Source organism: Gasterosteus aculeatus, chromosome 9, assembly GCF_964276395.1.
Source record: "Gasterosteus aculeatus chromosome 9, fGasAcu3.hap1.1, whole genome shotgun sequence".
Taxonomy (NCBI): Eukaryota; Metazoa; Chordata; class Actinopteri; order Perciformes; family Gasterosteidae; genus Gasterosteus; species Gasterosteus aculeatus.
Genome location: NC_135696.1, coordinates 18,325,792 through 18,347,406, shown reverse-complemented (window position 1 = coordinate 18,347,406; position 21,615 = coordinate 18,325,792). Strand labels below are relative to the sequence as shown.

Here is a 21,615-nt window from a genome sequence, read left to right as displayed (position 1 = left end):
ATTATTATATTATATATATTATATTTGTGTCCGCAGGAGGCCGTGCGCTGCGACTCTCTGGACCAGAGCGGTTCGGCCGACGACCTGGCGGACTCCCGGCCCGCCGCGTCTCCCGCGGCGTCCCGCCAGCGGTCGTCCAGTGTCCACACGCTGAAGTACGCGCACCCCCAGCGGGTCATCTCCAGCAGGGGCCACAGCGGCAGCCAGGGCGAAACCACCGGGCCGGAACAGGCACCCGGGCAGGCCGCCCGCGCCTCGCAGCCACAAGCAGACGCCGAGGCGAGGCCCGCGGTCGGCCCGCCGAGGCTGTCCAGCCTGAAGGTGCCCAGCGGCGAATCCGTCCCGTCGGACCCCGGCCCCAAGTTGGACGCCGCCGACGAGGAAGTCAGCCGCATTAACAGTTCCGCCGAGGCACACTCGCGCGCGCAGCTGCCTCCCGGCTCGCCGCCCAAAAGCAGACGCCCGAGCCCCGCGGAGCAGGGGAGTCGCCTGAGCCAATCGGCGTCTCCGGCCTCGGGCGGGAACAGGAAGCGGAGGACCAGCCCGCCGCCGGGGGAGGAGCGGGTAGCCGTGGCCGCGCCGCGGACGGACAGCAGCGTCGAGCTGAGAAGGCGGACGCTGTCATTCGACGCCACGTCCAGCCCTCCGAATCAATCAGAGGAGGCTCCCGCGGACGACTAGGGGGACAGCATGTGGGCGTGTTGGTTGCTTTGTTTGAAGGAGGAGGAGTCAGATGTGCAGCTGAAGCACACAAGCGAGGAGGAGGGGGGGGGCGCGACCCGCGGCCCTCAACGGGAAGCGTTTCCTGTTTTGGGAGACGCCGCTCCCTTCGTCACAACCACAAGATTTCCACTGGGCGTCTGAGAAGAAGTCTTTCGGACTTTGCGTATCGGTGCGTGTTGGAGGACTCGAACCCGCCGTGCTGTTTGCACGCCAGATGCACACAAGAAGACGTTTGCTTTACTTCTGTCATAGTCCTAGCTTTAGTTCAGACACGGTAGTCACTCCCCTGCTATATTTACTCAGACGTTAACCTTCCGCTTGCTTGTCGTCTTCTCTCGGCCCTCACTGTCTAACTTATTTTCTCCATTAATGCAGATTATGCAGATTATTTCCTTGATAAGTCAATTGATTTTTTGGTCGACAAAATATTCACTACAATGAGATGATAAAGTCTCCACATGTGGGATTCTTGAACCATGATAATTAATTGATGGTCAAATGAATTGCTGTTGATTCAGTTGATAGAGTTTTCAAAGTTTCAAACACAGCGTCTCATCCAGTGTCAAAATACCTTTTTTGTTTGACCGAACTGTTTACTTTTTGTAAAATTCCTTCGTTGCATATTCTGTGGCGCAGGAATTACAATTTATGTTCATGAAATAAATAGATTTTTAAGTAATGAATTCACAAAAGTTAGAACTGACAAACCCTTTTATATAAAAAAAAAATGCGTAATTTGTAATTGCACATCCATATAGATTGATGCAGGCACATTTTGTTGGAAAGAAACTCGAAATTGTATTGCGGCTTGTTGAAAGTGGAGCAACATAAGAATGTTTCGTCAAACCGTGTGAAGGTCTTTTTGTTTTTTACACGTCACACATCTTTTCCTACCTCTTAGCCTACACTAAACTGCCACTGGAAGTTGCTTCATTATGCAGTATTTTGCCGGTCAAATCAAACACGGCCGTCTTCGTGATGATTGAAAAACCTTCGCAGCCTGAACCCGATCACCCACCGACTGTTCATTTTCCGCTCGCAACCTCTGAACCGCAAAATTGCGTAGTGCGTCCTCGGCTTTAGTGGTTTCTACCTCTCCGTACTCCTGATCCCCTCACGATCGAATGTGCCGTCCGTTTGCTTTCTCGCCCATTCCTCTTTCCTGCTTTATTTCGCTCTGTCTTGGTATTCTCAGGGTAGAGGTAGTTGAGTATGGAGCGTGTTGATCGCAGGTCTGCAGAGTGAAAAGGCCCCCTGCTGTCTGAAGCTGGCCCGTCTTACCTGACCGCTTAGGGGAGATTTATTGTTCAGACAGAAGGGCTTATTCAGGTCATATGTAACGGCGTGTAAAACTTTGTAGAAAAAGCTAAGATTATATTTTATTAACACAACGGCGATGATATAAGAAGTAAAAATGGTGAATTTCTACATTTTGAATGTCAATTTATCTCCTGGTGATGAGGATGATTGATGATGAGGTCAGAGTGTAAGAGGTTGTTGATTATGATAATGACCATGATAATGATGACTCTGGGTGATGCAGTTGTTCATGATATAATAATATATATATAATAATAATAATATTATAATGTTCCTGCAGAAAGAAAGCAGGGCATGACACAGTGAGCTCACCTGTAGTAACATGACTGGACAGTTCTGGAATAAAACCACTTTCTGTCTGACTTTCAGTGGCCTCCATATTCTTTCTTATAAAACTGTCATGTTTTATGTATATATTTGTAAATAACAATTTGGTATTGATATTGATAGTAAGGAACATAAACACGATTAGCACCAGTTGAGACGGTTTTGGTTATGCTACACTGGGACCCTTTTCAACCTCTTTCAACAAACATGCTAGACTAAGACTTTTTTCTTTCTTTTTCAAACTATTATCCTATGATTTTTGTCAACATATTACAGTTTTTTTTATTTTTTTTATAATTTGGGTAAATATTATACCACGATAATTTTTCCCGGTTACTTGTTTACCATGACTTCCTACGCTATGATTTCTTTCATTACACTACACAATGAATTTAGATGATTTTTTTTTGACACACTACTCAAGTTTTTAAAGTCTATTTTCGCATAGTATACTATAACATACTGTGGTGTCTTTTTGATCACTTTATTGTGATATTCTTTGAGACAAACTGTTGTCTATGACTTTTTATGGAATTTTATATGATGAATTTGCTAAGAATATTTTATTTGTTTTCTATCACTTTTTTTGCGCAACATCATTTATTTTAATCACCACTTAATCTCGTGTGTTTTTGACACACTGATATTTGCTTGATACAAAAATAAAGACCTCATATAGTACAGCTGTTGCCTACTGCTGCTGATAAATTCAAGCACAGTTTCCGGTGGATTTAGATTGATCTGCATAACACATTGTTGGATCTATCTAGGTCTCAATACATAATTTCACTATAGAGAGAAAAAAAACTATTTAAAGTTGATGCGAACAAAAATACACTCACAGCTCTGATAGTGGTGGTGGGGGGATTTTATTTTTTTATATTTCACTGAACCATTTCATCATATCACAATAAAATATTAAACCACATAAATATTTCACACAGAAACACTACAGCATTCAGAATGCATCCAGCTGTCCTGCCTTTGTTTTCTTGCCAATAGAAACCTCTGCCCAAACTGCGCCACTTCCCTGGCGGTCGCTCGGTGAAGCCGCCTGTCAGTCTCAGCGTCGCCTGGTCGGAGGCCTCGTTTCTGCAGAGCAGCTTGTACCTGGTCCGCCTCACCGGGGGCAACCAACACTTCACTGTCCTCCACGTTCCCTTCACTAAATACCTTGCATCGCTTCATAGGGCAGATGGAGCGTCGTCACAGATCTACATCTATGTTCTTCTGCATCTCTCCATACGATCATGCAGTCAGGGTGTGTGTGTGTGTGTGTGTGTGTATACGTGTTTGTGTGTTTTCAATTGTACACGTATATGTCCAGGTGTGTTTGCAGTACAGCTGTGTTTGCGTGCATCAATGTGTTTGTGCATACACGTATGTGTACACGTGTGTGTGTATGTGGGAGTGTGTGCGTGTGCAGAAAAAGACCATTTTTGACACAGAGAGTTTCTAATTAAGCTGAGCCAGCAGTTGTCACAGTGAAGACAGATCACACATGACCCAAAAAGCCCGCCAATCCCGGGAGAGGATTGACGGCCACTAATCAGCGAGGCAGGACATCTGGACATCTGTGCCCGCGTCGGCCGCGGCGTCTCTCAGCACAACACCTGTTTTCCGTCCGTCTCTAGAGGACAGGAGCCACGGGTCTCTGCTGCGTGAGCTTCTGGGGGTCCAGGGTTTCAGTGAAGGGGGGCGCTTGGTAGGGGTTGGTGGTCACGATGGTGGCCCCGTTGGCGATGGGGTACGGCGTCGCTCTGGCACTGCCGAGGGGAGGATCCATGTGTTGCCATGTGAACAAGTTTCTGTTGCTGCCCGTTAAGAAGCGGCGCAGTGCACTCAGCGTCAGCACAACCTGTTAGTAACACACACACACACACACACACACACACACACACACACACACGTTAGCAGGGGCTGTTACTCAGAAACGGATTTTTACTGCTTTTTCTCAGCAAGATGGAGAGTTTGGAGCCAAGCTAGCAGCTTGTGAGCGATAGCGTCTATTTGAGATGAATGCTCACAATGATAAAACATGTTAGCGGCGCGATTATGGCACCAGATTGAAAGACACGGCATCAGCAGAGTCACTGGGATTCGTCCAACGAAATTTCATGGCAATCCATCCAACAGCTGTCGAGATATTTTCGTCTGCATGACAGAAACCCGGAGCGTCATCCAAACCAAGATTCAGGGATTCCCAAAACACACGTGTTTAAGCACCTTGAGAGGATTTGGTTCAGTGTTCAATTGAATTTAATTTACCTACAGCCCGTAATCACAATCAAGGTAGCAGGGACGACTTTTGGTCATAGTCCATTTAAATAGTGGTCCGTGGAGGTTAAGAGCATCTTACTGTATATTACTACTGATTATACCATCCATGTTTGGTAAATCCCCTTCTTTAGAAAAACGATGCTCCTATTTTCTACGGCAGATGTTTGTTAGAGGTTAGTAGCCAACCATCATGCAGATGTTAAAAAGCCAAAACACATTATAAGTGAGGGTCTGAGGATGTTGTACGGAATGTAAAGTGTGGCCGGTGAACACCATTGATTTTGACTCGTCTTCATTCAACAGTTTTTAAAGGCTTCTCGAGAACATCAAATCAGCTTCAGTGTGTAAAAGCAGAAGACTTCCCCTTCACATGCCATAAATCCCTGAGGAAGGATTACAGACCTAATTATCACAGAACTGTTGGATATGAAGGACTCGGCTAGCTGAAAATGTTTGTTTTTTAAACAATATACTGTAGATCTTTGACATAATTACAGCTTAACCTCCTGACGTCCTCTGAGAGGGAGATGAATGGCTGCTTTTAGTCGGGTGATGGAAATGGTTTGAACAAGGCCCCTGATTGATTAATAAATCTGCTGGCCGGTTCTCTGGCGTTGTGAGAGTGTTTTTTATTTAAGTTTCGCTGAGAGCAGCTTCTTTCCGAGAACACTTTGTTCACATTTACATACATTCACACCCCGAAACTGCCCAATAGAGGTCCGACCTGTTAGATAACGAGCAGCTTAACCGATCGGATGGGGGTTAAGAGCCTCGCTCGAGGGCGCCTAAAGGGCTGCGTGTGTGTGTGTGTGTGTGTGTGTGTGTGTGTGTGTGTGTCGGACTAAAGCGAGGCTGCAGGTGCTCTGTGTAAGAGCCTTTGCTTGTCCTCCATGAAGGAAATGTTCTTTAACGTGCTCATTACCGGCACACACTGATAACCCTGAAAGAGACACACACACAAACGCAATTCACACGTGAATGCACGCAAAAACAGAGCAGGTTTAGGGCCAGCAGGTGCACACATACACACCCAGGTCAGGATGGAGAAGAAGCAGAAGGTGATGGTGGCTCTCGCGGCGTCTGAGCCTTGGGCCAACGGCAGCTCGTCTGGCGAGGTCGCCTGCCACTGATTGGCCAGAAAACAGAATCCAACGAACCACAGGAAGCTCGCGAGACCTGGAGACACAGAGGGGCCCGGAAAAAAAAGTGACACGCATCATCTTTTAAACGTGTTAATAAACACCTAAATAAGTAAATACCCTTAGTTATCTTCCACCGCTGTTTTTGTGTGTATTTAATGTACCAGAGAAGGCGAGGTCCAGCATTACAGCCCGTCTCCTGTCCTTGACGCTGCTGATGGACGGGAAATAAATGTCCAGGATCAGGAAAAAGATGCTTCCCAGGAAACAGGCCACGCCCACGGTGACGCCATAGTTACAGGCGTCGGCGTTGTTGTTGAAGACGCACAGCAAACGCTCGCTGCCGATGTTGATGTAGCCCTCGTTGATGATGCAGCCGAACACCACTATGGAGAAAACCTGACGGAGGGGGGAGGAGGAGAGGCGTGTGAGATGTTTCATGATGTAACAGGTAGAAGAGAATGAAGTCACACTGGTGTGTGAATGCCTTCCATTCCTCGTGCACCCAGTCACACCAGTACAAACAGAGCTTCTGTTCAAGTGACGTTGTATATCTAGTCTTTTTAAAGGGTAAGTTCACAGAATTAATTGGAAAAGTTTGACTGATTTAACATTATAATGAGTTGTTATGAAAAAGGTCATCCGGTTTGGTGGAGCGGAGATCCAGTAACATTTCTAAAGGGCTCGGTGCAGTTTTACAAATATATACAATACTGGTTTTGCTAAGCAAAAATGTCAAGCACCAAACAGTGAAGTTTATGAGAAGGACTTCACTTCAGCTGTGTTCAGCAGATGTACCAGCGTCCAATGTCAAAGAATTTAACAAACCTCAATGGGCAAGTGTTTTGAAATCCGGTTGAAATGATCTGTTTGAAATATGTTTGTCGAATCCCTTTAAACGAGACACCAACCTCAGCGCACAATATGACACTGAAGGACGGTCAACAGCACGCAGAACGTTTTAATTTAGCGGTTTTTAATGATTAAAATGAGTAGTTGAGTAATTGATTGAAAATAATTAATCTTTTCTAACATTTATTGGGTCCTGCCGCTCACTCCTGAGTAATTGCTGCTTTTCTGTCTTGAATTTGTGATTTTTTCCTCTTTTCTCACATGTATCACCCTGAAATTAATAGGTCTTTACAAAAAAAACAAGTCATTTTTCATAAGAAACTGGGACATAAATAAGGAGCCGGGTTATTGTGTGCTTCTCCTAACTTGCTATGCCTCTAAACCAAATGGTTTCTTCGGTGCACATTGCATGTGTGCGGTGACTCACAGCTGCACAGCATCGCACCGCAGAGACACATAGAGAGGTGTCACATTCTGGATGGGGAGGCAATAAAACCCAAAGCGCTATCTAGACACAAAGAGGCACCAGATAAGCATATGGAAGCCAGACGCATGGTCCTCGAGCTCCATCTCGGAAACCACTTCTATTTATTCGACCACGCTGCAAAACAGAGATTTAATTCAAAGATATTGAGCTTTTTATTAAACATGATTTTTTTTTTTTTTTAGCAATCCCGACAAAAAACACAAAGGCAAAGCGCGAGGGACACAGACAATGTGAATGGGGGGGGGGGCAGGTAGGCCTGTCCAATGACGCGAACACGCGCACGCATCACCGGCGGCTTTCTTACCCACGACATCAGCCTGAGGATGGTCCGCGGGTGAGTGAAGAAGGCGACGGGATCGAAGGCGACGCCGCCGGCCTTCGCGGCGCCGTACGCTCCCGCTCGCTCCATCCTGCCCGGCGATGCGCAGCGCGACGCCCGCAGAGACGGCGCGAGGAGACGGGCGGAGGGAGCTGCGCGCGGACGGAGGCGGCGGCGTCCTCCTGCAGCCTCCGCGTGACGTCACGACGCGTCACCGGCGAGCGGATCGCAGGCTGACGGATGACGACGGTCAGATGTCGTCATGTTATGGTTGCGAGTCCGACCTGGCTGTTGTTAGTAGGAGGACTTTGTCCAAAAATAACGCACACGAACCATATGAGTGTTTTTATTTTATTTCTATTAATTGAGAGATGTGGATACAATTATGGGAACACATACGATGTTGAAATGGTTTATTATGACTAGAATATAAGTTTTTTAAAGAGTTTTGACCAATATTTTTACAATTGTGTATTAGACGTTGCTGGATTTGATTGGACGGTTAATGACAGCTTGGTTGAGATAAAACCAGTTCTGTGTTTGTGACTAAAAAGTACAAGACGCACACACACACACACACACACACACACACACACACACACACACACACACACACACACACACACACACACACACACACACACGCAGTACTCTCTTTGTTTCTGTTTCAAAGCTCATCTTTGCTTTGGTTGGCTTTTTTTGCCTCTTCAGCTTTTGCAGCCTCGATGTACTTCCTCCTGTCTTCATCCTCCTGGAGACGCCAAACAAAGGTGTATGTTTTGAACACAGAGATAAAACACACAAACAACTATAAGAACGCTGCAGTAATGTTGAGGTTTGTGGTACTATAAATTACCGTGACTCTGTATTTTTTTGCTTTCTTCATCTCTTTGTCCACAAACTTCAGCAGATCCTTCACCTCCCTTTTACCGGTATAAACCACAACCTGACAGGGACAAAGACATCACTCAATGAACCAAATTACCGCCACAGAGGTCAAGTCCCCCCTCCCCCCCACAGAGCACCAGCGCAACGCTCACTCACACACTTTCCATGAGACAAAACAGAAGCACCGGCGTGTTCCTCACCCTCTCAGCGTACAGAGCGGGGAACAGGCAGAGCGACGGGTATCCGCCCTGCACCGACATGTTGATGTCATTGGCGGAGGCGTCGATGCGAGCCACGACCACGTCCTCTCGACCCTTCAAAGCCTCGGCCAGCTCCTCCCACAGTGGAAACAGAGCCCGGGACGCCGCACTGTAGGGGAGGTCTGAAATACACGTCCAATATGGAAAGAGACGTGCACCCGTAAGTGGCAACGTACAAAGACCAGAAGGGAAAGCTGAGAAAGCACGAGTTGATGGTCTCGTTTTAGCAGTATAAGTCACCCAGGAAGCATGAACGTCTAAAGACATCACAGGGACCATTCAGTTGGTTGCATGTTGCAGATTTTTCATTTTTTCAAAGCTAAAATGGTTTGTTTGGCGAGGGATTGAACGTTGCCGTAAGTTGAGTTCATAGATTGCTATTGAGAGAATGCTTCCTCGTGACATAAAGCTCAGACTCAACCTTTGTGTCTGTTCGCCTGCACATTCCAAAATATCGAAGCCAACTGGGTAGCTTCGCGATGAAAAAGCATTCACGCACAGAACAGGACAAAAACCGTCTTGTCGGGGTTGAAGCCGACTTTCTCCAGAGTCATTCCCACCAGCTCCTTCACCGGCCGTTGGTCCCATCCTTCAGGTATCGGCTGGCTCTGCATCTTGGGCTGTCGCGTCAACACAAACACCGTCACTTAAATCGGGTCCCCGTTGCGTGCGTGTGTGTGTGTGTCACACACGGAGTGAGAGCGCATGTCTGACCTTGGCCTCGCCCTCCAGGTAGGACTGGCAGAATGCTTTTATGGTGTGCACATCCAGCGTGTCGGAGGGCAGGTGATAGGTCACGTGGTCCGTCAGGTTGACCAGCCGGATCAGAGGAGCCTCGAAGCTCCGAACCCGGAAGTACTCCATCATCCTGCCGTTCCGAGGCTCGTCCACGTCCACCCACACAAACAAAATCTGCGCGAAACACGCGTTATTGTTCTAACGTGTGTGTTTGTTCAGCGCTGCTGTGGGAAACGATTGGTGGGGTTTCTACCTTCAACCTGTAGGATTCGGCGGCACCGTTGAAAGCAGAGTGGATCTCCTTGAAGGCCGCAGAGCTTTTGTTGACAAACAGCAGCGCGTGGTTCAACACAGGCGAGCTTAATATCTGAGTGGCTGTCTGCAAGAGAGAAAAAACGACAAATACGCGTCTGTGAACTCCACTTTTGGAAGCTCTACCTGTACGTTTCACAGAGGAATGTGGACAAAGCCACAAATCGTAACATCACATTTATGTCTACACCATATTCTGCAGCAGTTTAGTTGTCAAAATGTAAAAAAGGTCTGCATTGAGAAGAGATTAGTAATATTTTTTATTTCAACAAAATTCACAGAAAATGTGATAAAAAAAGAGGCAAGAGGTGTTTGACTATCGCACAAACTAACAATGACTATAGAATTTCTGTAATTTATTAAAAAGATTAGAGTCTGAATGCAAGTTTCCAGATTGGGGAGGAGAGCAGCTATGCAGTAAGTGTGTGAAAATGCACCATGCAGCGAATCCTCTACCTGCCCCGTGTACTCTGTGACCGGGTCCATCTGGTAGACGGTGATAAAGACGATCAGCATCTCTTTAGATGTCTGAGGCGTCATTTTGTAAGCCTGGATGAGCTTAGACTGCAGCAGACACACCAGAACAAACACACACACACACACACACAAACAAACACAGGTGGAAGGCAGCGCATTACTTTATATATTTCAACCGCTTGATATGAGATGTGGTTAAATTATTTAAATCCAATACGCCTCATGCAAAAATGCAAAAGAATTGAGTCAGCGCTAAGGAAAGAAGCGTTGAAATGCAGCTTTGCTGTTTAGGCTTACGTTGTATTTAAAGTACCTGTTTCAACAGCAGCACAACATCGTGTGTTAGGCCATATTTGGTGATCACTTCATTGTTCTGTGTCACAGCAAAGTTAACATCAGGAAGGTCCACCGCCGCATCGTAGAACACCTGGACATACTCGTGGTCCAGCTCCTACACACGGGGAAGCAAATGCTCGTTTTTATTCAGACAATTGATTGACAGAAGCGAGGAAAAACGAAACAGATTGTTTCACCTTAAAGAAGCCAACCACCGTCAGCTCCTCGGAGGACTCCGATTGGCTGAGATCGGCGATGAGGTCAGCGGCGGAGCCCGCTCTCCTTTTCAGCCAGGCTAAGATGGAAGCCGAGGTGTGAGGAGCTTCGTCAGAATCCAGCAAAAAAAACAAATAATTTTCATAGTTAACATCGAAGAAAGAGGAAAATGTTTGACTCGCTTGCTTTCTTGCCGACAGTTGAATCAGAATAATGATTTTCCGTGACGATCGCTGGCATGAAAAGAGGTATCGGTTTTGTCTTGTGAATCTTAGCAGGTGACAGGTAGAAGGTGCAATCAGGACCTACATAATATCTACGATATTTGGACGCACCGGGACAAGTCACAGGGTTGTGTTTGTCTCCAGCGAGGTAAAGTCTGATCGTGGCGAGGCCTGTCACGTTGAGTTCTTTGGCCAGGTCTTTCTCCTTCGCCACATCGACCACAGCCAGTTTGACCTCTGACCCCTGAAGCTCGGCGGCGGCGCCCTCGAACGCGGCCGAGATACGATGGCCTTCTCCAGACAGAGGCACGTCTGCACACACGGGAGGACATTCACTTCACTTTACTCGTGCAATCTCCAAAGCGCAAATTACGAACAAACAATCAAGCAGACTCACAGAAGTGCACCAGCAGCTGCTTATTCTTTCTCAGCGTCCTGTTGAAGTTTCCTTTTTTCAGCTGTAAAACGTCTCCGTCCTCGGGGGACGGCTTGTCCTCCGCCTGTCGCTCGGGCCGCTTGTCGGCGGCGACAAACGCGCAGAGACAAAAGGCCGTCAGGCCGAGCAGCCGCAGCGTCTTCATGGCGGTTCACCTGCAGGGCGACTAAGGTCTCGACTCGAAGGTATGAAGGGAGTGGTGAAAAGAAGGTCCGCTGTGTGTGTGTGTGAGTTTGTATCAGTGCTGGGCAGGTAGTTGTTAACGTTTTTGTTATCAGCCGACTAAACCCACCGGTCTGTAGCTGATTAACTCCCCTATGCGAGTCTCGCTGTGTCTTTGCTATTGGCTGACGCTCATATCAAGTATATCGCTGGTATCTGAATACCCTTTGCAACCAACGCTGGCGGCCTCAGCAAGGTCAAAATGGAAACGTGCTCCAGCGTACGCAGATATTGCACGAATGTCACACAAATAAAAACACATTTGCAGCTTCAGCAAAGTAACAAAGACCATGTTTATTTGCCTATCAACATGATAGAATGATAAATAATAAGATCACAAGAATTTGATTTAAAAAAAAAAAGAAAAAGAATCAAACTGGGCCTGGATGTTGGCTGCAGGAATTAGTCGCAGCAGCACGGGCACCACACACATACATGAAGGGTTGCATGACAATCCAACCCGTGTGTTTATTCATTTTAAGATCAGTATTTATTTGACTTTCTTGCAGAGGGTTGGATGAGAAGATAGATACTCGTATAGTTTCAGTCTGCTAGAGAAGGAACTGTAGGCATGAGGACCGGACACTGAGGGAAACAGCATTATAAAGATGAAGACCCCATCATTTTAAACTCTATATTGTTACTGTTAATCAATTTAACTTGTTAGGTTCCAAATGCGTGTTAATGTTTAACCGGTTGCAGCTCGACGGCCCTGCACACCCACACAGGTGAGCTCGCTCCCTCTGGTTTATTAAGAATGAATCTGAGTCAATGTGTCTTCCAATATCCTCCATGTCCTACATCACAGTTATTGTTATCACAGTTTGAGTGAGTATGTACATACAAGATCAGACACGTGTCATCTTTTTACATTTTTGTCATTTCTCCCTGTTAGACAACAGCCGCATTGGTTCCCAAAGTGTCACCTTTGATGTACGTGCAGGCGGTTTTTACACTCTGGGCAGTAATGATGAACATCTTGCAGACTTTGCACCATGAACGGAATCAGACAGAAACCACAGATCAACCTGAAACAAGCACAAACCAGCAGGGACACAAGGCGAGACGTTAAAGGTGGTTCGGCCCTCTGATGTTAAACACAGTGTGTGTCTGTGTGTGTGTGTGTGTGTGTGTCTTTGTCTCACCCCATCAATGCCAGAAAAACGCACAAAGACCAGGCGCTCATCCCGGGCACGTGTTTGACCACAGTGGTGACGACTCTGTTGCAGTGCGGGCAGCGTACCAGGGCAGGGATGTCTCCCAGGTGTCTCACCGAGACGGGGACGGGCGCCGGCTGCGTCACCACCACCGCCGCCGCCGCCGGCTGAGGTCGTCTGCTGCCGCCGTGCCGCACCGCACCGACTGGCAAAGAAGACACAACGCATCATTTTCACCCGCACAGCTGTTTACGTCATCGAGAGTGAGTAGGATGTAAAGACGCGGCTGCAATACTTTGTGTGATGGGATGGATCACGGTTCCGTGGTTTCGTGACGTCTGAGCAGTCGGCAAAGTCAACACGGGGAAAGGATCCTGCCGGGTTGAGACTAAAGAGAAAAGAAATATGAACACTTTCAAAATTGAAAACGCATCTATTTTGTTCTCACTCCAGATTAAGTAAAAATGTAGGAAAACAAGCAGAATCGTATACTGCCTTTTCCCACAGGCCTTGATACTCATCACATTAATCTATCACCAAACCCGCCGCTGCTGCCATCCGCTATATTATATCTTTATATATATTATTATATCACAACAGTTTTTGATGATTTTCTGTTTGTTTGTTTTTTATCCTTCACCGTTGAAATCGATTTCGGTTTCTATTGGCTTGTACAAATATGCTATATTTTCTTATTTTATCGCTATTAAATACATATTTTCACTAGTTATATACATCTATTTAAATGAAATGTTTTACACAGCTATATCAAAGCAGCTCTGACGTTTCAGGGCATGATAAATGATGATAATGGGGTGTGAAACCAACGGGGTGGTTGTTCTTACCTGCTTCACCGTAGGTGGGAGGAGGTGTTGGGGGGGAGTGCTGGGGGCCGTGGTAGTAGGGGGGAGGGGGGACGTTGAAGGCTGAAGGGTGTAGACTTGCCTCCTCGTACGAAGGGGGTTCCATCAGATCCTCCAGTCAAACAGGAAGCTGGCGACACAGAGAGGCGGATCAGTCACACGTTCAGTTTAGTGCCTTTAGTCATTGACCTGCAATTGGCCTTCCTGGGGAGGGTTAGTTTTTGACTTTTTCAACATCATTGATATCATGCAAAATATATTTGACTTTCTATTTGGCGCTGGTGTTAGTATCTCTTCTTCTACATCTATTCCTACACTGACTGAACAACAGCGAGAGCTTTGTGATCTCTGTGTGAGGCGAAGTTTAAAGTGACGGCGTCAAAACAAAACAACACACACGGTGGCCTTTTTGTTTACTTACAAATAAAAAGTAGACATCCGGTCAAGTTTTTCTTAATTACTAAAGTTAAGATGTAAAATTCACTTTAAAACAACATCCTCATCTGGTGCAGAGTCTGCATATATTAAGAAACATTTGACATTCAGAAGAACTTAACATGTACACAAATATAGGGTCTGCAAAGGTAACACAGTGAGTGGATTTATTTGCAGTCGTGAAACGCAAATCTTTTACTCAGGTAAACACAGTTTTAAAAACTACGCAGAATGGACTATTTCAAAATAAAACCTATTGTTTCACTGGACTGTTTTGTTCGGTATCCCAATCAATAATATCACATAATCATTTGTTGATGTATGTGTTTGTATTATTAATCTCAATGAATCAGATGAATGTAGTGGAGTAGCATTGAAAGAAACGTCAAATAGAAAAGTACTTCAATGTTGTTGTGTTACATTCCACCACTGCACAAAGTATTAGTACACTTATTATCGCAAGACACACTCCCACCTGAACAAAGCTCACCTTAAAACCCAATAAAAGTTCAAAATAACACAACGTTACTACAGTAGTAACACAGATAATGCTGAGTCATTTAAATGTCACAAAACATGCCAGTGTGATGCCAGAGACATGAGTCTCCTAAAAACCACAGTACCGGTATCAAAGACTCCTGGTGAAACGGAGCCGCCAAAGTTGCGATGGAAACCCGATCGGAGCTGCCAGCGCCGTAAAGAAACAACCTAAACATTGTGCCGTGTGAGGAGCATCAGCCTTACCTGGGATGTGTGAGGCTGACGGGAGGAATCGTGTCCCATGTTTCGGGCGAGTCGTACCAACTAATCCTGTTCAACCTGTTCTCCTCTGGAATTAGAAACATTTGACTTCCCTGAAAACCAAACCCTGTTTACATGTTTCCGTTGCGCAAACTCTCAAACCTTCTTTCCCTCACGCAGAACCTGCCTCCACCTCCAACTCCTCCACCCGTGGCACTTTTATTTGATTACCAAAACATGACCTGAATAGAATAGTATTTGGTTTACAAAGAAATAGATTAGAATCAAGACAAATATTACCTAATAGCTTTGTAGAAAACCTATTGATACCTGTGAGTATTTGCATCTTTAGATGCTGCTTATCTAGTGGGAGTTTGTTCATTCTTTATGAAATGTTCTGCTAAAGACTTCTTTACTTTGACCCCCTTATTTAATTTGATTATATGATATGGGACCCCCAAAGTGTTTCAAATGAAATGTATATACAAATAATTTAATAATCATATGGCTAGGTTGTGTCAGATTTTTTTTGAAAAAAAACAGTATTTTTATGAAAAGGCTGTTGTAAATAACCTCCCCCCTCTCATGTCACACCTTTTAAAAACCTTTTTTTCCCCTTTTCATATAATATAAAACATTAGCTTAAACGTTCCCTTCTTAGCATTAGCTTAGCACCGTCATTGTGAGTCTGTTAGCGTGCTGGTGTTAGCTTGTAGCTAACGGGACCACTGTGCGGCCTCACAGGCGATATATTGGTACTCACATTAGGTGGTAACATACTTTGTATACAGGTTTTAATGTATGTTTTTAAATGTAATGATTTAAAACGCAACATTTAAAACGCTCGTCTCGGATTCACTAGAGACACAACAGTGTTTCTATCTTTATATTTATAATATCCCCCAATTTGTTTTCATCAGCATATGTCGCCCCGTCGACTTCAATGTCTGATGCTTCTGATTTATTCATCACGTAAGTATCTTGTAGGATTAACTTACTTAAAAGCCCATTCAACATATTAATGAGTAACCACATATTTATGTTTGTTACCCAAATTCATTTTATTAAGAAAAATTGGTACTGATCAAAAAAACAAAGTGACATCACAGCTCGTCTTTAGACGTCGTGTTGGTCGGTACCTCTGCAGAATCAGGAGCCTCCTGAGACACAGAAGGAGATGAAAATAAGATGAGGGACTGGCGATTAAATCCATAAAAGAGGGAGAAACAAATTGAGTGGCAGTAAAAAACACAGACCTCGTCACCGGTGTCGTCATCTTCGTCGTCAAAGTCCTCCTCCTCCTGGCTTTCAGCCGGGGGCAACACTCCTCCATTGTCCAGGAACTTGGACATGGTCTCCAGATCCCTCTTCCCAGTGTAGTCCACCACCTGACGGGGAGAAGAAGAAATAATGGACGGGAAGGAATGAGGACGGTTAAGAGCTCGTGGAGGCGCTGGTGTGGCTGATGAAGATGAAGGCTACCTCTTTGCCATCCGCCGGGAAGTATTTGAGGGTCGGGAACCCCGAGATGGTTAAAGACTCCACCTCGTTGGCCGTGGCATCTATCTTGGCAATGATGATGTCATCGCGGTCGGCGTACTTTTCGGCCAGCTGTTCCCAGATGGGGGTCAGTTCCTTACAGTGTCCACACCATGGAGCATCTACACAAACACACACACACACAAGAACAGTTATATTTTGGATTTTTAAATATGTGTCTTGTTCCAATATGATAAACACACAAGTTGTATATGCTTTAGGACGCACACTTACAGAACTCCACAAAGACGTTTTTGGTCGGGTCCGTAGCGACGGACTCAAAGTTCTTTCCCACCAGGACTTTGACTGGTTCTTTGTCCCAGTCCTCTGGGATCTCCTCCGTACGATAGTAAGGCTGCGCCGCAAAACCAGACCATTAGAGGCCGGGTCGTATATGTCGCCGCCGGATACAAAGCTTCACGTGTGTTTTTTCACCTTTGCCGTGCCGGCAACGACGTCCTGGCACAACCGCCTGAGTGAATCCAAGGTGAGGTCGTCCGCAGCGATGCTGAACTTCTTCTCCGTTTCCATGTTGATGAGGCGCACGGTGGGGGCGTCTTTCTCGGACACGCCGAAGTAATTGAGCACGTTGGACAAAGCTGAAGACACGTCGATCCTCACGAACAGCATCTACACAACACGCACAAATGGGAGACAAAAAGAGGCAATACGTGTAGTGGGGGTAACATTATGATTCATTTAGAAGACACACACACACACACACAGTTACCTTTCCCCTGAGCTCTTTGGCGATGGGCCTGGATTGGTGCACCAGGACGGTCTGACTCTCCACGGAGGAGTTGATGAACAGCAGGCAGTGCAGATGGACGCCCGAGGAGAAGATCAGCGGTGCATTCTGAAAACACACAGCGTGCATTATAACTTCAACATCCTTTGACATTTCCTTTAGAACGTCTGATGATGTGTGTGTGTGTGTTACCTCCTGGCTGAACGGGATGATCAGCTCCAGGCTGTTTTGGTTGATGAAGGCGGTCAGATTTTGTGGGTTCAGCTCCCCGTCGTCTGAGAGCGGAAAGTCTGCTCTTCCTTCGTCAAACTGGCAAAACACAGAAAGGTTGGTTGGGAAAGTCAGGTTTGGATTTAGTGTCAGATTCTTTTTAAAAAAGGCCTTCAGCTCCCGGAAATTTGCTTTGAATCAGTCACAAACATTACACACTTATTGATGCCAAATATTAACAAAAAATACATTTCTGCATTTATTTGGGGTTGTTTTGAGTCTTGTATCATTTTCTATCAATAAATGTCACCATCCCTCCTTGTTTGTAACACAAACAAGTTGTTGTGCATAAACTGAAGCATTTCTTGTACTACTCCTGGGTACTTTTTGTGAAAATACTACATGTCATCCGAATCCTGAATGAATCTATGTCACGATCATAGTTAGAAAATACTTTTAAAGAAGCAGCGTCAGCTAAATATCCTCATCTTTCTATCCTTGTGAGGACGTTTACTCCAATCATCTTGCACCAGATGGCAGCAAAGCTAAACTGTGTGCACCCTGCTTCGGCCTCTCTCTAAAACACAAACGAGCCTCTCAGTTGGGATCAAAACACATCCGTACCTTTTTGAAGAGCACCACTGAGTTGGCTTTGACTTCGTACTTCTGGAAAACCTCCGGACTCGCTGACAGAGCGAACTCTGTGTCGGCGAGGTCCAAAGCCACCTCCTTGAACACCTTGACCGCCTCGCTCTCCGGATTCTGATGCAGATGTGAATGTTAAAACATGAATGTGAGTGTAAATATGAACACGTTATTCATTGATAAGGGTGGACCTACATGGAAGAATCCTATAACAGTGATGTTATGGGCCTCGATGAACCGAGCTGCAGAGTCTGCGGAGTCGAGCAGCGGAGCACCGGGGCCGGCGCGACGCTCCAACCACCGGATTATTCCCTCTGATGTCCTCTTACCTGGAAAACACACAAACACAACCAAACCAGCTCCATAATCTCACAATCAAAGAGAACCTTTATCCAGATGTTACAGGAAAACCTCAAATTTAACTAGATTATGTCAGATTCAGTTGATCTGCTCAAACATTAAGGATAAAGAAAAAACGTTGGTCCAATCAAACAACCTCAGGCGTGTAGAAGATGTTTGACGGGTTCAGCACTGAACACACACACACAGAGTGGTCTACAGTTGCATTGTGCGTGTGTGCATGTGTGTGTGTGTGTGTGTGTGTGTGTTACCAGTGAATTCGATGGGCTTCTTTCGGTCTCCGTCCATGAACAGTTTCAGAACAGGATAGCCTTGGATTTCGAACTCCGTGGACAGCTCCATCTCCTCCGTGGCCTCCACTTGGGCCAAACGGATCTCCGACCCCTCCTCCTTCAACTTCCCAGCAGCCTCGGCGTAAATGGGCTCCAGCTTTTTGCAGTGGCCACACCAGGGAACATCTACACACACACACACACACACACACACACAGATGTAGTTGATCTCTTCACAGCAGCCGTGCGGGAAGTCAACGGGCCTCCGTTCTACACAGTTTCCCCCTTTGCCGCTATCTCACGCAAATGTAAATGAGCTGCCGATAGCAGCGTCGGCCGTTGGGCTCGGGCTTTATCCACTTCACTCTTTTCCTTGTCCAGAACCCTCCGCCCGTGAGCTCAACTGTGGGAGAGTAGAAGCGAGGGAGCATCTGGAGCGCAGAGGCCACGTGTTTGTACGCGGGTGAGATAACGCCTCAGGATAAGTCCAGGTTGCACCCCGTCAAGTTCAGGACTTCACCTTCACGTTTATTCCAACCACCTTTTAAGCACAAAACTGGTCAACGACGGTACACAAAAGAAACTTGATTCAAAAACTACTCACAGAATTTAACCAGCAGATATCGATTCTCGCTGAGCGCTCTGTCAAAGTTGTTGATGTGGAGAACCATCACATCCTTCTCCTCCTCTATCTCTGTTGTTTTCTCCTTTTTTGGTGGCACCTCGGCCTCGCCGTCCTCCTCCGATGAGTCTCCCTGTGTGTCCTCGGGTTCGGGGGCGTCCTCGTCGCTGTCCTCGGGTTCGGGGGCGTCCTCGTCGCTGTCCTCTGGTTTAGGGGCGTCCTCGTCGCTGTCCTCGGGTTCGGGGGCGTCCTGGTCGTCGGCCCGGGTGCGGGGGGCCCACAGCAGCAGGCCCAGCAGAGCCAGCGTCAATAGGGTGTGCGTCCTCATGCCTGCGTTGTCTCTCGCGTATCCGGACACCGACAGCACTTGTGTGGCTGACAGTTTGCAGCTTTATCTGTCCTGGATGTATGTGTGTCACATTTTCACTGGCCTTCCCTCACACCCAATCAGGTGATGCGCCTGCAGGGGATTATTTTCAGTGTGAACCAATGAAAGTCTGCCCTGTAGATTGAGAATTTGCAGAACTGACTTGGCTGTTTTTTCTCACACAGACACACTTAATCTTTTTCTTGATCATTTTCTTTATTGCGTATTTTGTTTGTGAGACACCGGCCATGTAGCAGCATGCGTGGAGGTGCATACTTCTGTCATTTCGCTCCCCTCCGGGCCTCATCAGACCCTCTGGAAGCATCGAGAGCACACGCATTATCGGCATTTCTGTCTCGCCACTCTTGCCTCTTTTGTCACACTATTTCTGTTGTAAAAAAGCAAACATTTTAACCTCGCTCCTCTGTGTAATGTATAACAGAAAAAGACTTTGGGATATTTGGAAATGAGCATTGCCAAGCCACATGTTGCTCCAAGGATGGTTATATATTTTAACCTCATTTAAAGGGTCTGCTAACTGGAATAATCGGTGTCTGGTTGTGCAGGTTTGGTTTTAGTTTTTTTGCTCGATGTGCTTACATTTTGAGGTAATGGCACAAATGTCCCCACTTAGAAACACATTCATTTGCTTTGTGCTGCTCAATGCATTGAAATTGTTTTGGACAAAAGTATCTCATCAGGGTTCAAAGTTCAGGTAGAAGCAGCTTCCGATTGCATCACATGATCATCCACAACAAGTGGAGTTTGTCTCATTGCTTTTTTGAGTAAGAGATATTCAAATATCATTGTTATGAGCATTTTAAGGAATCTTCATTTTATCGAGTCTCTATGACTGATTCCCTCCTTGCTCTGCTTTACCTCTGACGTCCGAACATTCAGATCAAATCACATGAATGATAAACTGCCAGATGAAAAATTAGCGAATCCCAAATCAATTTGTCTCAGTTTTTTTCTTTGTCCTTTATTAATCTTTTTACAAGTATCTTTCAAGGTTGAAACGAATGTGAATGAAGCTGCTGTGGGCCGCCGTGTTCAGTGCTGCATGTGTGTGTCCTCCGTCAGCGTGTGTGCGAGCTCTGGGTTCGGATCCCAGTATGCCAGCAAGTCACTGAAGTCCAGCTGAGCGTTTTCCAGGGCGTGTGTGTCGTGCTGTGGCAGCGGATCGCACTGCGCGCGTGTGTTAGAGTCTGTGTGCGCGCTGTCCTGCGAAAGTGTGTCACCGTGCGCGTGCGTGACCTCAGGTGTGTTGCTGAAAGCGACCAGAGAGCCGCAGGGCGTCGGCTCGGTCCAGAAACTGAGCGGTAGGAGCCGCTTGATCATCGGCCGGTTGGGGCCCTGACTCGGGCCCCGTTGGCTGAAAAGTTCGGCCAAGGGCCCCAAACCGCTGTTGCCCTTAGCGACCCCGACTCCTGGGTCGTCAGAGCAGGCCGCCGAGCTGTCTTCTTGCCCCTCCTGGCCTCCCGCTCTCGCGATTTTCAGAAGGTCGTCGTAGTAACGCAGACGGCCGCTGGTCGCGACGGAGACCGAGTCACTGTAGATGTCGCAGCCTTCCGGATCGCCGGAGCAGCGGCCGAAGTACCGCTGGACGTCGCGGCTGATGAGATCGGCGAACCTCAGCAGCCGCTTGGTCACATCTGAAGAGCGGTGGGCCGGATTTAAGAAGACCTCCAAGCATTCCTCCTCTTCCTCCTGAGCTTCAGATTCTACATCCTCCTCCTCCTCCTCCTCCTCGTCGACCTCTCTCTCTTCCTCATCTTCCGTCATCTCCGGCTTGTCCTCCGGCATCTCCACATCCTCGTCTTCCTTGCACGGCGAGCGCTGGAAGATCAGCGGGAAGTAGGCCGGGGTCGGGGCCTGAACGAGGAAGGTTCTGATGACGCCCGCCGCCATGTCGGCTTCTCAACACCGAGAGGGTCAGTTGCTGAAGGACCAAAAAACAACAACAACGTGAGCGGTTTTGTCGATGGGACAAAGCCTCACGATTGGAAAAGACTTGAGGTTGTATTACCGTGGCTGTGCCGAAGTCCGAGGGAAGGTCTGGTCCAGGACTTTTCTGTATGCGTGTTTGTGACTCTGGGC

General features: G+C 46.7%; 6 protein-coding genes across 9 annotated transcripts in view; 1 reads left to right on the top strand and 5 right to left on the bottom strand.

Annotated features, from left to right (window-relative positions):
- Positions 1 to 2,408, top strand: part of LOC120825734 (voltage-dependent T-type calcium channel subunit alpha-1H) — a 36,692-nt gene extending 34,284 nt beyond the window's left edge. For both annotated transcript variants that reach the window (XM_078109303.1, XM_078109302.1), the window contains exon 35: positions 37 to 2,408. In XM_078109303.1, coding sequence (XP_077965429.1) covers positions 37 to 681 — 645 coding nt within the window. In that variant the 3' untranslated portion in view covers positions 682 to 2,408. The remainder of the gene's footprint in view (positions 1 to 36) is intronic.
- An 812-nt stretch (positions 2,409 to 3,220) lies between these two features.
- On the bottom strand, positions 3,221 to 7,717 carry LOC120824921 (synaptogyrin-1-like). 2 transcript variants are annotated; one of them, XM_040186085.2, is made up of 4 exons: positions 7,433 to 7,717; positions 5,954 to 6,188; positions 5,681 to 5,826; positions 3,221 to 4,228 (listed from the first exon to the last, which is right to left on the bottom strand). In XM_040186085.2, exons 1-4 carry the CDS (start codon positions 7,535 to 7,537, stop codon positions 4,001 to 4,003), a joined length of 714 nt encoding a protein of 237 aa, XP_040042019.2. In that variant the 5' UTR covers positions 7,538 to 7,717; the 3' UTR covers positions 3,221 to 4,000. The 2 variants fall into 2 exon arrangements, with proteins under 2 accessions (XP_040042019.2, XP_077965430.1); XM_078109304.1 differs by lacking the exon at positions 3,221 to 4,228 and adding an exon at positions 5,354 to 5,590 and having other exon boundaries at positions 7,433 to 7,658.
- Positions 7,718 to 7,785: 68 nt separating this feature from the next.
- LOC120824919 (protein disulfide-isomerase) lies at positions 7,786 to 11,596 on the bottom strand. The gene is made up of 11 exons (XM_040186082.2): positions 11,296 to 11,596; positions 11,010 to 11,210; positions 10,656 to 10,780; positions 10,436 to 10,573; positions 10,102 to 10,209; positions 9,587 to 9,712; positions 9,310 to 9,507; positions 9,095 to 9,215; positions 8,536 to 8,717; positions 8,304 to 8,393; positions 7,786 to 8,198 (listed from the first exon to the last, which is right to left on the bottom strand). The coding sequence occupies exons 1-11, from the start codon at positions 11,477 to 11,479 to the stop codon at positions 8,115 to 8,117; spliced, it is 1,557 nt and encodes a 518-aa protein (XP_040042016.2). The 5' UTR covers positions 11,480 to 11,596; the 3' UTR covers positions 7,786 to 8,114.
- Positions 11,597 to 11,825: 229 nt separating this feature from the next.
- On the bottom strand, positions 11,826 to 14,887 carry LOC120824922 (lipopolysaccharide-induced tumor necrosis factor-alpha factor homolog). Of its 2 annotated transcripts, none has more exons than XM_040186086.2 (5): positions 14,635 to 14,887; positions 13,559 to 13,706; positions 13,009 to 13,101; positions 12,702 to 12,918; positions 11,826 to 12,584 (listed from the first exon to the last, which is right to left on the bottom strand). In XM_040186086.2, exons 2-5 carry the CDS (start codon positions 13,680 to 13,682, stop codon positions 12,479 to 12,481), a joined length of 540 nt encoding a protein of 179 aa, XP_040042020.2. In that variant the 5' UTR covers positions 13,683 to 13,706; positions 14,635 to 14,887; the 3' UTR covers positions 11,826 to 12,478. The 2 variants fall into 2 exon arrangements, with proteins under 2 accessions (XP_040042020.2, XP_040042021.2); XM_040186087.2 differs by having other exon boundaries at positions 14,756 to 14,873.
- Positions 14,888 to 15,788: 901 nt separating this feature from the next.
- Positions 15,789 to 19,732, bottom strand: pdia2 (protein disulfide isomerase family A, member 2). The gene is made up of 11 exons (XM_040186081.2): positions 19,131 to 19,732; positions 18,506 to 18,712; positions 18,090 to 18,223; positions 17,874 to 18,011; positions 17,232 to 17,348; positions 17,022 to 17,147; positions 16,727 to 16,921; positions 16,526 to 16,646; positions 16,235 to 16,413; positions 16,009 to 16,140; positions 15,789 to 15,912 (listed from the first exon to the last, which is right to left on the bottom strand). Exons 1-11 carry the CDS (start codon positions 19,474 to 19,476, stop codon positions 15,856 to 15,858), a joined length of 1,752 nt encoding a protein of 583 aa, XP_040042015.2. The 5' UTR covers positions 19,477 to 19,732; the 3' UTR covers positions 15,789 to 15,855.
- On the bottom strand, positions 19,726 to 21,426 carry percc1 (proline and glutamate rich with coiled coil 1). Its single transcript, XM_078109300.1, has one exon. The coding sequence runs from the start codon at positions 21,424 to 21,426 to the stop codon at positions 20,569 to 20,571; it is 858 nt and encodes a 285-aa protein (XP_077965426.1). The 3' UTR covers positions 19,726 to 20,568.
- Positions 21,427 to 21,615: the final 189 nt, after the last annotated feature.